The 16,704-nt window shown below is 39.2% G+C and overlaps 1 protein-coding gene across 29 annotated transcripts in view; it reads left to right on the top strand.

Moving 5' to 3' along the window:
* NRCAM (neuronal cell adhesion molecule) overlaps positions 1-3,736 on the top strand; it is a 151,081-nt gene extending 147,345 nt beyond the window's left edge. For 26 of the 29 annotated variants that reach the window (XM_029963353.1, XM_018080425.2, XM_018080430.2 and 23 more), the window contains one exon: positions 253-3,736. In XM_029963353.1, coding sequence (XP_029819213.1) covers positions 253-490 — 238 coding nt within the window. In that variant the 3' untranslated portion in view covers positions 491-3,736. The remainder of the gene's footprint in view (positions 1-252) is intronic. The other 3 variants (XM_029963355.1, XM_029963365.1, XM_029963364.1) reach the window with 1 other exon arrangement.
* Positions 3,737-16,704: the final 12,968 nt, after the last annotated feature.

The raw sequence follows: 16,704 nt of genomic DNA, 5'->3' as shown, positions 1-16,704 counted from the left end.
GGGAGACAAAAAAAAAAAAGACAAAAACAACCCCCCCCTCCCTCCACTGAAGACATTCTCTGTTTAAACCATTCCTATGCCATGTTTTCATGTGAACTGCATCATATTGATTTTTCTCTACAATGTGATGTGAGTTTACTAAAGGATTATTGGGCTGCACACATGCTTTTCATAAACTCAGCATGCATGGCTGATTTTGCCTTAATAAATAATACATCCGTTAATTCCGTCTTTGTTTGTTTGTGTCTCCAGTGATGCAGAGGACCATAAACCTCTAAAAAAAGGAAGCCGGACACCTTCAGACAGAACTGTGAAAAAAGAAGACAGTGATGATAGTTTAGTTGACTATGGAGAAGGTGTAAATGGTCAGTTCAATGAGGATGGCTCCTTTATTGGACAATATAGTGGGAAAAAAGAGAAAGAACCTGCAGAAGGAAATGAAAGCTCTGAGGCTCCTTCTCCTGTAAATGCCATGAATTCATTTGTGTAACCACAGAACTCGATCCCCTTGTATGTTCAGTTTGTTTAAAGCACTTGCACATCTTCCTTCTCATACTATGAACACGCAGGTAATGGAGCTCCTCACCACCAGGTGTTAATGCTATGAGAATATGCAGGTCGATACACAGCGTAATGACACGGGAAATGGTATGTTAGTATGAATCAAAATACAAAATTCAAATTTTGTTCAAAACTTGGGTATTTTTACTTTTTTTCAAAGGAACTGACACAAACAATAATATCAACTTGTAATTTTGTTTCTTGTTGAAAATACAGTATAATGCATGGGAAAAGAAAAGCTACACAATTCACAGGTAATCTTGTCTACACTATAAAAACATGGTTTGACAATTTGTTACGCAGTCCTCTGCTGAATCCCTGGATATGAATTTCATTCCCATTGTCAAAGTGTTATAGTAGTATTATATAGAACTTCAATGTCTTTGTGGACATTGTTGTGAAATTGGTGACTTAATGTCTAGCTATCATGTCTTTTTGCAAGACAGTTAGGAACAATATGTACAGTATATAATTGCTAAATGATTTAAGTATGACACTTGCATTTGCTGATGCTTAATGAGACCCTATTATCTGCTCTTTGCTCCTATTACTTTATAGCCTTTTTAATCTATCAAGTATTACAGCAGTACAGTGTTCTATTTTTACATCAAAACACGTTGAATTGATTTTAGGGCATAAAAGATACGCATTGCAATGCATTTTGGAATTTGTACAGTCACTGAAGGTAAAACTTCGAAAATGAGAGAAAATATTCCAGAAGACACAGGGCAGAGTACATTCAGTGCCTTTTTACAACATGCATTCCGTAATGCGCTGCACTATTCAATCAGTTGGTGCAGTAAACTGTGATTAGCAGACTACTGTCATTGCCAAATAAAAGAAAAATGTAAAAAAAAATAACGTGTTATGAAATTGTTGTGCTAAAAATGGAAAGTTTAAGATATTTTAAATTACACAAAGAAGAACATGTGTTTTTTTCCCCTTTAAAATAAAATAAATGCTTTCTACACAGCTACAGCACAACGTTTTCATGGCCTTAGAATATTTACAACAAAAACAAAAACAACCAAAAAAACCACCCCAGAACACAAACAGAGTTAAATTATTTACTAACACAGCAAGGTATAAGCTCTTGTAAAATAAATTGTTAAAAACCCAAGCCAGCTGACTGCACCGGCGAGAGCACATTTCCCTCTGTGTCCCAGCCTGAGCAGTGTAGCAGCTTTGCAATTATCTACACCCTGAAGCAGTGTGGGGGTTACCACTCGGAACCACGGGATTCAATCTGACAAGTGTGAATATGGTTTATTTGTAAAGGATTACCCTTATTGGTTAAAAAATTATTTTATCGCATACTATATCAATCAAATGTGTTTACCTCCAAATATAAATTTTTATAACAACCTATGGTTGAAGGAATGCTCAGTTTCATTTGCCAATAAATTGGTTTTTCATAACTTGCATCAAGTTTAATTTTAAGTAAGCTTTTTATATGTAGATATTTTGTTGAATTTGTAAATACACTTAAAGCGTAGATGCTATATGCTTCTAGGTGTTACAGACAAATAAACCAAGAAAGCTTATGTTGTACTGTGTAAGAAGTACTATAGCCAATGGTGTGCATGGTATTTTAAAGCATCTACTTTTTTTTTTTTTTTGCTGTGAAAACAGAATAGTGAACTGTTCTGCTCATTTACTGCAGATTCCTAATTGAAACACTCAGAGCTTTTGCCAGTGCATTACATTAGCCCATAAAACACCTCGCAGCTTTCATGTATATATTGTAGGTAAAGCACAACTGAAGTAGTCCCAAACGTAAGCCAGCTGTAATAAGCTTCTTTCACACCTTTGAGTTTTCCATTGATCAGTTTTCTTAATGGGAACCGAAATATGAAATTAGTTATATGAACATTAATTACAAAGCACAAAGACAACATTTCTTAACAGGATTTGCCAACGTTTTTGGTAAAAGAGAAATATAATTTTGCTCTTATTTAATTGTAGATGCTGAATTATCTGTGCATGTGGGGGTAAACATACAGGCTCACTTCTGTAATAGTGCAACAGATTTTGTATTAAAAATAAATGTGATTTTAAAATTTCACTGTTTGTTCTGTTTACACTAGCAGTAGAAATCACAGCGGATTCATCCTGTAGTTAAGAATTCAAAGTGGAAAAACAGCATGAAACAAGTCTGTCAGAGGTCGTTCCCGTGACGTTACAGAACTTCCTTTAATGCAACCAAATTATTTACAGAAAGTTGCATACCTCTATACAGTACCATTTGAAAAAATATAAATTTGTCTGACCATTTCCTGTTGAAATTTCCTGCTATTTACATTTTACTTCCATAGGTAATTTTGTTATTTATTTAGTCATATTTCTACAAAGAAAAAAAATTAAACAGTCATGTTCCATACCTGCAAGAGTGAATAAGAGAAAGTAAGAATGCTGATTTGAAATTAAGAGCCCTCAGATAGAATCCGAAAAAAGGATTTTGTGTCCTAAAGGAATTGTCAGACGTACAAATTTCTGGGCATCTGTTTTTAAACAGTATATGAAGTGAGGAATTTTTAAATATTTTATTTTACAGTGCACAAAATCCATTGCAATGCTCTTTTCATATCTTGTCTATTCTGTGTGTGAATGGAAACAGACTGGGCAGGAGGGCAGCTGTTCTGCATAGAAGACTGCTGGAGAGCCATGGATTCCAAGAGATACAGGTGCTTCAGGAGATGAATCCAAAAGTTGATGATGCTTGAAGGAGGAATCTTATCACTGAATCAGAAGCCATTCTGTCAGCCCTTCTATATGTAATTGGAAACTCCTGGATATTCCAGCTCCTGTCATCTGCACAGTCTCAGATCTGACACTTCTGTCTTCAGATACTGGGCTGCCTGGGTTTTTTGTACAGGTATCTGTTGATTTTTCCAGCAATGTGCATTGACTGGGAAATATGAAATACAACTGTTTATGTTTCAATTAAAGAATAATTCCTGAAAAGAAGGGTCTGAGTTCCCTAGGCTTAGCTGGGAAAAAAAGATTTCATATGGTAACAATTTTTGGAGACACAAGTTATTTGTGCATGTTCCCCAAAGTGTACTACTACATATAGTTCCTACATTTTCCTTTTAGTGATACACATTTGCTTTTGGTTTTATTCTCACTGAAGTGATTGTATGAATCCAGAGGGAATTAAAGAGGATATCCCAATGGTAATTTTTCTTGTAATCTATTCTTGCATTGTTCCTAGGAAAATACAATTTCCTCGTGTAGCTGAGGCAAGTGGCAAAATATTTGGGACCCCAAATTGTCTTTGTATGTTGTCTGGCCCATTTTAAAACAGAACCTATAGAAATAGGTTAGTATTATATATTATTATAAAGAAATATTGTCTACAGTATGGAAGAGTTTTCTTCTCTGAAAGAAGAAATGGGGAGAAAAGCAGAAAGAGGATGAGATTCAAATAATTTCTGAAAAGCAATTTTCCTTTGCTGTGTTTCTGTCCCACTCCCTCTCTCAGTCTTCCCCCTTCTACCTTAGGAAAGAATTTTTCACAGAGTTGGCAGAAGCAGCAACTGGTTCCATGGGAAGATGGAAATAACTACTGGAATGTGCTACTTGTAGGAATCTACCACCAAATGATGCCCTTGGGCTGGAAATAAATCCAACTGGCCATCATGTTTTAGTCTCTGAAGGGATCTCTGGCTCTTTGTACACAAGAAGTGGAAACTTTAGACCAAACTGTCAAGATAAATACACATCAGCAGAACTTTGACAGACAGTAGATGTGATCCATTGTGACTCTAAGCAAGGAGGAAAATGGTGGTCCTTGTGATCTTATGAATTTTGGCAGCAAAAATATACACAAAGTTCCTGTGCTAACATGAAGATGAGCTGATGATAAATTCAGATCACGTTTAATATCTGAAGGATGGATCCTTTATTTGGAGTTGGAGAAGTTTGCCCAACTGTGAGTGTGGCAGCACTGGCTTTGTCTCCCCAGGGAAGCCCTGTGGGATAAAATTGAAGCCATCTGACAAGTAATGGGTTTGCATATGTTTAGGTTGGAGAGGGGCAGGGCAAGAGACAGCTCCCGTCATTGGGACCTGGCCAGCCTTTTGACCTGTTTTCCCTTGCCCTGAGGTGCTCGAGTAAAATACAGAAGTTCAGAATGTAGTATGGTTTCCCAGTCAGCTGAAAAACCTCATGGTATTGTGTCAAAAATCTAAACCACTGTTGTAAATTTGATTTAATTCTGCCTGGCTATCACATTTTGGATATAAGTGATAAGGAGGAAAAATACCTGGTCCCAAGCCTGCCATGCTGTACTAATATGCATGCCCAGGGTTTCAGTCATGAGCCTTCAAACAAGGAAAATTCAGTCAGTCTAATTCTGATGCTGAACTTCTTAAACATTTCCAGGTCTCATGCTGCATTAAGAAATGAACTGCATTTACCTTCAGTTATAAACTGTACTTGATATGTATCTTCCAGAGGTGCTGCATTTCACAGTCAGAAGTCCTCCAAACAGGTATGGTTTGACCTTAAAACCCAGCATCTTTCCTGACAGAGGATAGCAGCCCACTCCATACCTTGTGTTTGCAAAGATCTAAGGGACTTCAGGACTTCATAGAATTAAGGGGACAAATTAAGTTTTCTAAATGTCAGTGTTCAGGACATATTCCAAGTAGATGGTCTGCAATATATGTGCTGTAGTGAGAGAGAGCTTACAGATGTGCTGGTGTGAAAAGTTTGCCTCTCTGGCATGTTAAGAAGAGAAAGTGAAAAACTGTTGAGACAGAGAAAATACAAGAACAAAGGTATAACATTTGAGATTTCTTGGAAAGAGTGAGACACAGCCAGTAAGGTAGCTGGCCTGAAGGAAGAAAAGAGAAAAGCAACCATTTTACCCACATAATATGGGCAGCAGGAGCCCTTGCTAGTCTGGAGCAGCACAGCTCACTGGGTGCAGACCACACTATCTGTTGTTCACAAACAGTTTATAATAGATAAACAGCACATCATTCTCCTTCCAGAGAATTTTTTTCTATTTATCCAGGTATTGGTTCAAGAAACTTAGAAAGACTTACCAATCTTAGAAACATCTGTCAAACCTCATTGGAAATTGCCAGGAAGTTCTCAGGTTTGGGGTAGGGGAAGTACTTTGGCAGCTGGACAAACTAACACGCCAAGCAGTTGCTTTAGTTTCCTTACTTTTTGAAACAAACTAAAACCAACTCCTCAAAAGCACCTGCTTTCTGCAAGTATAGGGCAAGGCCAGATGAAGAGACCCTTTTCCCTTTGTTTGGGAGTTTGACTAATGGTGTTCCAGCAATATTATGTTTTTCCAAGCTGTTGAGATAAAGAAGATACAAGGGAGCCATACAAACTGTTTAGCAGGTGAAGAACCTACACAATGAGGACTCCAAACGTGGAATACCAAAATCAATGTTTCTGAAGAGCTTAAGGCATAAAACTGAGGAGAGGAAAAATGAAAAGGCAGATAATTGCAGCAGTTTCTGGACAAGTCAGAAGACAGATGAATGTAAAAAAAAAGGTGACATGGACAAGAATAGTTTTATTTCTAGAAAGGAGAGAGCAAATGTCCTTTGCTAGACCATGTGATGGCCTGTAGACATAAACACCACATGAGGAACTACAATAAAATTGGTTACACTGCCTACAGGGGAGTAGTATAGCTATTTTCTAATAAGCTAACCACAATTTTTAGGTATTACATAGCTTGAATAATTAGCCAACAAGAACTTTTATTTAGCTGAGATTATTTTTCCTTCCTGTCCTTTTCCCAACAGATGCTATAATGAGAATAAAGCCTCTGCTGTTCTATTATAATTAGTCAATGACCATAAACTTTATCAAAAGGGAAGCTCATATATATTTTTATAAAACAAGCTGATTTATCTTTTTAAAGTGAGAGGCAGACAAGACTTTAATCACTAGTGTTTAAAAATAACAACTGGCCACTAGAGGGAAGCCACAGTTGTTTGTTACCAGGAGCCTGGGGAAAACTGCTGCCCAAAAGCAGGGCATCTAAATTCACATCCCATGTGAATGCATATAAATGTATGTGTGTGTGTATACATGTATGTGTATATTTGCACATAACCACTATACTATAGTGGTTAGTAAGAAAATGTTCATAATGATTTACTTGTTTTGCATAACATAATAATGATGTTTGTGCATGAAATAATGACCTTATTCTAATTCACCCATCATGATCGTAAATTGCAGGGATGTTTTGGGCAGAATTGCTGTTTGAAAAGTAAATTGGTAAGAACTGTGGGACAGAGATGCTTGGTCTGAAATTCAGCAGCTAGCCCTATCCCAAATGTGCATGGAAACAGCACTTTTTGAAGGCAGAATCAGAAGCCAGATGAATGCCTTGCTAGGCTGTCAGTTCCCAGATATGTGTCTGTAGGTACATGTGCTTGGAAGCTGTACAATAATAATGGTTTAAAAAATGGTGTTGACCTGGTTGGTGTGTAGCCAATTAGCTCAGCTTTTGCAATTCATGTGAAGCCTCCACTGCCAGAATGGGTTCAGAAAAGGGAGATGTGCTGCCAGTTGCTGCTGAACCTGCAGGGTTCAGAGGGGACAGATTCCCACGAGCAGCCCAGGAGTCCAGCCTGGCTGGGTAATTTGTAGGGCAGTGGTTCATCTCACTGAAGTACTGCACTTGATCTGTTTTTGAATTTGTCAGGATTGCCCTTAATCTCTGTGTCAAAGAAGAAAGGCTTAAGGTCTTGACGCATGAGGAGGGGAACATCCCGTCAGGCAGCAGATTGCACTCCGGAGGGCGGGTGCTGGTTTTGGAGCGGGGCTCAGAGCCAGCTCCGCGCCCCCAGCTTGCACACTCGTTAGTTTGCTCCTGTTAAAACGTGTCCAGGACAGTGACCACCATTAAGTGTTTTGATCTGGATGGGTAACACACGGCACGCTTCCAGTGTCACAGCCCCAGGAGCCCTGCTGCTCTGAAATGAGATCAAGAAAAGCTGAATTGATCTGTGTTGTCAGACAGCATCATCTTCAGAGGGACCCTGCCTGGGGCAACCATCTCAGCACGTCAGGGTCCATTCATGTGAGGAGGGCATAGGCTCTGCCCTTCGGGATTGGCAGCACATCATCCCTGTGGTGGCAGTGAGGTTGGAAGGGGGAGGCACCTGCAGGGTGTGCATGGCTTTGTAGCAGGAGACTTGTTGCACAGATACAATTGAGTAAAATAAGAGAGCCTGAGGTGTTAAGAAAATGACATAAGCTTTCAAAACACTACTATAGAAAAATCATCATGTATCAGCATCATACAAAATGCACAGGTACATGCTATTTTAGAGATGGGAATAGAGCCACAGGTTAATGACTAACAACAAAGAAAATGTGACCATTTTTTAATTTTTGCTGATGGTGAGAGCAGAGATACTGAAAAGTGGAATCTGGGACAGATGTTTCAGGTGGAGCAGGCAGTCTCCACCCCGCTAGAGCCACTGAAGCTGCATTCATTTACACCAGCTGAGACTTCTGCTTGTGGCGTTTTAGGCAGGTCTTCGAGCAGAGGTTTGCATAATGAATATTTTTTAGTGGATAACTGTCTGATAGAGTGTCAGGGTTTCTCCACTAATAACAGCAGCCTCAGCCTCCAGCGAGGACATCACAGCCACAGCCAGTTCACGTGCTGGAGACAGTCACATGTCGGAACCTTGATCCTTCTTTTCTAAATCATGTATGACTGCCACTGAAAAACATTCTACTACAAATATTAAAAAAGCAAAACACGTTACTTATGTATCTAATCTTGGTGAGATTATTGCTCACCAGTTGTCCACTTAGAATTTGGAATAATAAAAATAATGTAACAGGCCCATTGCAGAGGCATAGTCTGTATTTTTAAGAGGCTCACTCTCAGAGTGTACATTTTAATTCTACACACAAAAGCTTGGATAGAATCACTAAAACATCCTTCGTTGTCTGTCAGGCTTTTTTTTTTTTTTAATACATCTAGTAGGATAGGTTTCAAGAGTGATTTACATCCATTTGTCATTGGATGATGAGTTTTTCAGTAAAATGTTCAGAGAAAAATTGCTACATACTGTAAGACTATGCCTGTCAAAAATCAGATGTGACTACCAGTACAGCCTAGTCCTGCTTTTAGCAATAGTCTTTCCTGTAACTTAGATTTTTAGTGTCAAATAAGCTTTCCATGTGAGACTTGAATTGATATAAAAATACACAGATATTGAATCTGAAATGTTCAGCTACTTCAGGTGACAAAATAAAAGCTAACATATGCAACACATGGATTACTCTAGTTTAAGAGTAATAAAAAACCAGTAAACTATGGGGGGTTGATTTCTATTGAAGATAATGTAAAGTGAATCCTATAGGAACAGAAATGATAGCCTTACTAAAAGTCTTGCCATTAGTTTATTTCTCAGCCTCACATAAATAGCTACATCTCTCTGCCCCATGCACTGCTTTGAGGAGCCAGCTCCGCTTTGAGGCAGGGCTCTCACCCAGGGCCAAATCCTACCTCCACTTCAAAGAGAAAGAGTTATGGAGGGGAAAGATCACTAAAGAAGGGTTAGTCCTTGAAGGACATCTGGTTTTCCACCCCTTCAAAGCGCTAGGTGAATCTTTTGCACCCTAACTGGGCACACATTGGAAACAGTTCCTGCAAAGAGGGTTGCTGTGGCCACTTGATTTAACTTTGTCTTAACAAGTATTTCATTACGCATTTTGAATAACTGCTGTACGCAGGGCAGAGATTGGCATTGACACCAAGATGAACCTTTACCAGGGTTAGGAGAGACCAGCCTGCCCACTGCCATGAGGCTCCTCAACACCTGAACCGCCCCCCACAGCCACCTTTGCACACTCAAAGAAAATGTGCAAAAAGCATTTATTTCACATGCATTAGTTGATGTGTTTCCTTTGCCAGCATGGGAAACCCCTACCTGATCAGAAAAAAGAGGGATCCAGCAGCACCCAGTGTCCAGGTCCTTCTGAGCCAGTGTGATGCTGGCTCTAGGAGTCAAGTTGTCACCACAGCAAGTGTCCACTAACCCTGGTGCAGGACAAAAAAGGAGACAGCCAAAGCAGGACTTACCTAGAGCTATGTGTCTGAACCCCTCTTGAGTTACTCTTTGCCTGGAATGACTGATCACAAGTGAAGTGTGCTCATGCCAAAACAGAGCCCCATGGCTGCCTAGGCAGGACATGCTTTGGTGTAGAGAGCCATGTGTCATTCTCATGGTTTTTTTGTCTTGCCATGGTGGTTGACCCTGCAAATAAGCTGTGACTTATGTAAAAGTCAAGTGACTAGATACTGTGCTTTTCTGTAAATTCACATTGTTTTGTGTAATAAGTGCTGATACAGTAGCTGTAGGTAGGACAGTCAAACTAAGTACTTAAAATGAACTGAATATATTGTGCCACCACCCATTAATGCTCCTTACTGACCTCATGATAAACAGATGATTTTATAGCAAGTTACACCATTGTGCTCTTACTTCACATGCTGGTCAACAGCACACTTAGATCTATTCTGTTCACTTTTGGCTTTTTAGTTCTGATAAAAACATTTGAGACATACATGTTACATGAAATAAAAAAAGCATGTGGGATTATTTCGTCCTCACTGCATATAACACTCATAGAGCTAAATCCTGTTAAAGGATTTATACAAAATTAGTATATTCCTGAGATACTGCAGGTTGACCACAGCCATGTGCTGTGAATCACAGGGAGCAGCTCAGTGATCTGTAAATCTCTCAGTGTTTCATTGCTCCTAGAAACAACAGGTAACAAACTGAAAATGGATTGGTGCAATTTTTTTAAAACTGAGTGTCTTTGGTTTAACCACAGCTGGTAACTAAGTACAAAGCAGTGGCCCACTCAAGATGGTTTTTACATAGTTTGGCTGGATAAATATGTTCATTGAAAGGTTGTTGTCCAGATAAACTCACAGATAAAATTGAAATATGGACTGTATAAAATAAATGGCACATAACCGAGCTGCATATGGCCAAGTGCTACTAATGTGATATTGTAATTGCCAACTGCAAACAGTGTACTCAAACCACATCTAGAATGTATGCATATTTCCATTGAAATATATATATGCCCTGGTATTTTCAGTCATAATTTCTTAGAAAGCTCAAACAAGTGCTGAAGCCTCTCCATCATTCCTGTCTAAGGCCCTCTTTGAGGATGTGCATACTGCTGCACTGCCCTAGTCCTGTGATGACTGTGCCACTCTGAAAAGGGAATGGGGGAAGAGAGAGAGGGGACCCTTCAAACAATAATTACGCTAAAGAAAATAGGCATAATCATATTATCTGAGAAAATAGTTAGTTTAGAAATTCAACTCTGCACGTGTCTTTTTGCAAGCAGAGCAGGGGCCATGCCCACCAGAAAGCGAGATCACACAGAGTTCACCCCAATGTGTAATAAAATCACAAGCGACCAAGTGACCAGGGCGAATACTCCACTTTTCTATGACGTGTTGAAGACTCTCCCCAACTACCTACAAGATACGAGGAGGTCCTAATGGCATTAATTGATCTCATGTAGCTGGCATGTCCTATTGCAGTGCTCAGCTTTTGCTATGTGATCACAGATGAGCTTTGCCAGAGGTTAGTTGTCACAGGATGCTTTCTTCTCCCTCATGTGATATGATATATCTGTTAAGATAATATGCAATTAAATTGCATTCTTTGCTTGAGGCACAAGAAATCATCACTATGCTGAGGTTTTAAAGAGTTCATGAACACCTGTGCAGTGATGCTGAGAATGGATATTCCAGGTAAATAAAATATTTTACTTTTTCGGGACATGAACTGACAGCAAAAATGAACAGGAAAAAGTGCACAGGTCAGAGAACATGTACATATCATATACATAGGGGAGCCAGTATAGATGATGTAAGTGTACCAAGTGTATGGTATGTTTCACATACACACTACTTCCAGCATTAAAGCCCCAAGAGAATTCAGGGGTAAGTGCCAAAGAGGAGGGCGCAGGAGGAGTGAGGATGGTGAGGAAATAGGTTAGCAATGGGTTGGAGATAAAAGGGACAAGGAAAGTGTATGAGTTTTCTGCCACAGATGTATTTACTTTGGAAGCTTTGAAAGAAGTGAATCTTTAACATCTTCACATTGGGTTTCTATGAATAAGCAAGAATAAATCCACCTAGAAAAATCTTATTACCACTAAAATATGATGAAGGAAGGATTAACCTCGAGGAGACAAAAAGCTGACTGTCTAAATCTAAAAGGAGACTGCCTGCCCAACTGCTGCATGTACACCTTTGTGATGCCTTAAAATGTTTTTGTTGAAGGGAAAGAAACAACTTCAGAACCAAGTCATTGCCACTCTTTTACTGAATAGTAGTTAATAAGACATCTGAGGAGAACTGAGTTGATTTAAATACTTTATTCTAGAGGGTACTCAGCAATCATGTTCTCACTAAATGGATAATCAGATAAGTCACACTCTCCATTTGAAAATGCAGTCATTGTTAAGGTACCTAATATCTGAGTGGACAGTTTTGTCCTTGAATCCAGATATAGGTGCAGTGAAAAGCACAATCCCTTCGGAGGCTCAAACTGCTCTGAAACCAGCTCCGAGCACTAAAGAAGCTGAGAAAACTCTGCTTATGTTTTGTATAGTCAAGCTACAGGTGGTAGACCACAGACATGTATGCTATCAGATTCAAAATGAGTAACTTCCTGTGGTTAATAACCTTAATAGTAAATTGAAATTTATATGGCAGTGAGGTTAATGGAAAAAAGATCAGATTTCCCCTGTTCATACCATATATTTTGCTAATGTTTTTTTCCCATGGGTTCAGCTTGCTGTTGTGGTGCCCTGACCACTGTGTACCCTTCCAGTAGTGAAAAAGAACAGATCTGCTTTTCAACTAGTCCATGTCAACCTGCTCCCACTAAGCTGAGAAGGACTGAAAGGGTTGGAAATAGACAGGTCTAAACCCTTTATGAAAATGAGAAACCTGGACAGTGAGAGTCCAGGCAACTTGGAAAAGAGGTCTCAAAATAATGAAATAGGTCTCTTTTCCCAACTCTTTTACATCTGTGATTTTATTCCTTGAGATCAGATCCATTACTAGAAGGAATGAGTTGTGGTTGTTATTATTTATGTTACAACAGCACAAGGTTTTTGGAGATCCCAGTGTGTTAAGTGATACTAAAAATGTGATAGTTGCTTAAAAAAACAACTTAGCTGTTGACTTTAAGTTCATCTTTATCCTCTCACAAGAAGACACTGATAAACTGCTCCCCTACTTTTGTCAATTCTCATATGTAGCAGCCAACCATTAGTCTCAGGCCCATGTCTTAAATCCTTCTGCTAAGAGTAAAAAGGCACATTATGGACTGGGAGAGGAAATGGAGACAAAGCAAAACTGTGAGACTTGCCACTATCCACTTACTTGTCTGAAATGTTTACTTGGATCAGTCCCTCATAGCAGGAGGAACCAGCTTTACTATTCTTTCCCAAGATCTGAAAGGGTGTTGCTCAAGGGACAGACTTTTTTATAAAAAAGTACTCGCTACCAGCTAAAAGCAGAAGTTAAGTGCATAAATTTATTCAGTAACACTATGTATAGATCCCTGAGCAACCTGACATAAACGTACTTGTCACTGCAGGACCTGTCTGAGAGCTGGCAGATAAGGGGAATGATGGGCAGGGGGATGGCTTTTGGTGTTCATGGGAAAAGTTCCCACTTTCTTCTTCTGCCACCATCCTCAGACCTGTTCTCCTTGCCCAGCCCCTGGAGATCCCTGTCCTAGGCATTGCATTCAACAGCAAAGATGAAAGCTTATTAAATAGTAGTTAAGTGCTGCAACTTTACTGCTTAATCTCAGGGGAATTTGATTTGTTAGTTTAGAAATGGGAGCATCCCTTCAGTATATTTTGAGGCTACAGCCACAGTGTTAGCTTGGCGAAGGCTGGGTACAGTATGGTTTTGTCCTGTGACTGCTGATAATCTCTTGTCCTTAGAAGATCATACTTTTTGGTACATGAATGAAGTTCAGGAATCTCAACATTAGGCTTAAAAGTAACCAGATGATTTAGCAGCTCAGGTTAGCAAATTAAAAAGTTACAGAAATTTAATGCAGGAAAACAGGAATTTAACAACAAATTCTGTGTAGTTTACATTTTGAATAGGAACAGAAATCATGGTATTTACAGGTTATAAACCTTTATTGAGTCTGGCTGTAGGTACCGTTAATTATCAGTTTGGCATCAGGAAACTCAAAATGTGGGCAAGTTCATTAAAACAGGAGGATAAATGGGAAGTTGTGCAAAAAACAAGTTGTTCTTAAGTCACAAATTCTGTAGGAAATCAAATCTTTGCCCTTGAAGAAAATGAGAGAGAGATTTCAGTCCATTAAATCCTGGCAAGGGCGATTTGAATCCGTCGTGTCAGAAGTATACTCATCCTGCTGGAAGAACTCCAGAAATGAGATTAGCGGTTGTTCAAGCAGGAAGTAATAAAAGCAATTCAGCCTCCTCTAGGGAAAGGTAATACCACAACAACGTGATCTTCCCGGGATAATGGAGCATTAGGCTGGTGAGTGAGTTGATGTCATTGATAAAAGATAGACTGGAAACCATGATTACTCCAGTGAAATAAGTTTCACTCTAAGAGAGGAGCATAAATCATGATATGTATCTGAAAAATAGCCTGACGGTATGCCCAAGATGATAAAATGGCTACAAACACACATGGGCATAATAAATAAATTTTAAAGACTACACTGATAGCAATATTCCATCACCTAATATTTTAGTTATCAAGTATGAAACTCTAGGTCCCCTCCAAAATCAATGAATTATGGACAAAAAAATAATATTTCTTACAACTTCTAGTTTTGCCCACATGGCTGCAGAACAAAAAAGCTGAACCCTGATCCTTTGACTCCCTATGAGCCTAATTCCATTGTGTGCTGACATTGTAAAGAGTTGAGGTCCCATAGCCCTCTCCCATAGTGAGTCCATAGCTATCAGGGATTTGTCTTGTACTGAGATGAAAGGCTGTAGGATATGTGCAAGTCAACACTCCAGCCTGCAGCTGGATGTGCCACTGAGAAAAGGTACTATTTCAAACAAATATATGATATTTTTTTTAATTATCTTTCCTAAAAGAATGCAGAACACAAAAATAACCTGAGCCAGTGGGTCAGGAAGATAAAAACAAACTAAGGGTAAAAGCACTGCTGGCAATTTGGCAGCCTAAGGAGTACTGGAGAGACCGAGGAGAGATGATAATGAATAGGAACTGTTTTTTCAGGCACTGAATACAGCTACTGTGATTCAGATTTGGGAGTTGTATAAAGGTCTGTGAAGAGTAGAAAAAAAACATTATTGAGGATCTAGTTCTGAGCAGATCCTACATAACCCCAGGCATCAGAGCTCGGTGCTGTGATAACATGTCTGACTACTTAACTGGAACATTTTCATAGCTATATATAAAATGATTATTAGGAACATGGACCTGCAGCTGAGCCATTTATCACTGTTTATGGGCTTGCTGGGTTCAGACCATGTCTTATGGGCAAGGGTGCTTCCTGTGGCTCTGGCTTAAGCATACATATTAGCATAGACATCCTTTACTCCACGACTGGCACCCTTTTTCTCTGCACTGGAAACTAAACAAATCTGCACTCTGCAGTGGCAAAGGAGTTCTTAATGCCCTTACTGGTCCAAAATAGTCCCTTTTCGATTTCATGGGCTGTACATTACCATGTGCAGAAAATATATGCGTTCAACACCTCAAAAGAACTCAATTTCTTCTGTAACAAAGACAGATTTCTTTTTTCAAGAGACAGAAGTAGACACAGACAGACAAACATTTGAGAGAACTATTAGTACTTGGAGACAGAAAAAAATATGAAGGAGGCAGAGGAGTGTTTCTACAGTCTGTAGATGTAACTGATTCAGACAAGGGAGAGACAGGCTAAGACCCAAGTCTGAACAGAGAGAGGCAACAAACAAAGGGTTAGATCTGGAAAGTATCAGCCTGGAAGCTCATACTGATTCCAACTAACTAGATAAACTAAGTAGGCACAGAAAGAAAACAGAGCTGAAACGAAGAGAAAGGCAGATGAGTCATACAGGAGGAGACCTTATAGAGGAGTCAGATAAAAACAGAGGATGGGATGCCAAGAATAAAGTATGTTGTCTTCTGTGCTGAAAGCAGAAGTGAAACTGAGTTGGAAGACACAATATTTCTTCCTCCAAAAATGCTGTAAAAGCTCTATGCAGAGAAGTTTCACAAAGGAGGCTGAATCAATCCCAGTAGAAGCAAGGAAAGAGCTGGGCAGAGGAGATTTTAGCAGCAGCCACAGACAGCTTATTTGGTAGAAATATAAAGGTAAGGATGAAAAGGGGAGATACGTGGAGCAGGCTGAGATCTGCTCTTTTGGAATGGAGAAATTAGATACCAAAATGCTATATGTACCTTGGCATTTCTCTTGCATACATACACAATGAAAATTCTTTATGAGTTTATGTGATAAGTCTGGAAAACCCCTCAATTTATTTCTGATTTACTCACTTAATAGGAGCTTCTGCATTTTGCCAGTATGAAGACTGCAATATAATTAAATGAGTGTATAAACTGAATAGATATCATGGTCAAACAGACATAACCTATTGCAGGGAAATGCCATTGAACTTGCCCCACATAATTAACAACCAATCATCAGCTTTCTCAGCCCCTGCAGAGATGTGCTTTCATTAGCCTGAGCTGGCTATTGATAGCTTCCCACATTTCCATCACCCCCTAGAGCACAAGTCAGCTCTTCACGCATGTTTGTATTCAGGACTGGTTGGTCAGACATGGGGAAAGACTGCTAGGGGCCAGCTGGGATAATGATTTTTAACAGAAACCAAGGCAATTATATCAAATTAATTCAGTTTGTAAATCCAATTAAAAATAAATTTTAACACCATGAGAAAGCAAAGCTTTTTACTATAATTATAGATATATGCTTATGTTAATTATTTTTCTCGCCAGCATGCAAAATAATGTTTGATGAATACAGTTCTGTACTATCAGCAGTTTACAAATATCACAGAAGTTGTGTAGGTTTGAAAGCTCAGCCCTGGTCAAATGAGAAATGAAGCAAGTCTGAG

This window comes from Manacus vitellinus, unplaced genomic scaffold (genome assembly GCF_001715985.3).
Source record: "Manacus vitellinus isolate BGI_N305 unplaced genomic scaffold, ASM171598v3 scaffold_5_pilon, whole genome shotgun sequence".
NCBI lineage: Eukaryota > Metazoa > Chordata > Aves > Passeriformes > Pipridae > Manacus > Manacus vitellinus.
Note: the sequence above shows the minus strand (reverse complement) of the source record. Positions and strands in the feature narration are given on the sequence as shown.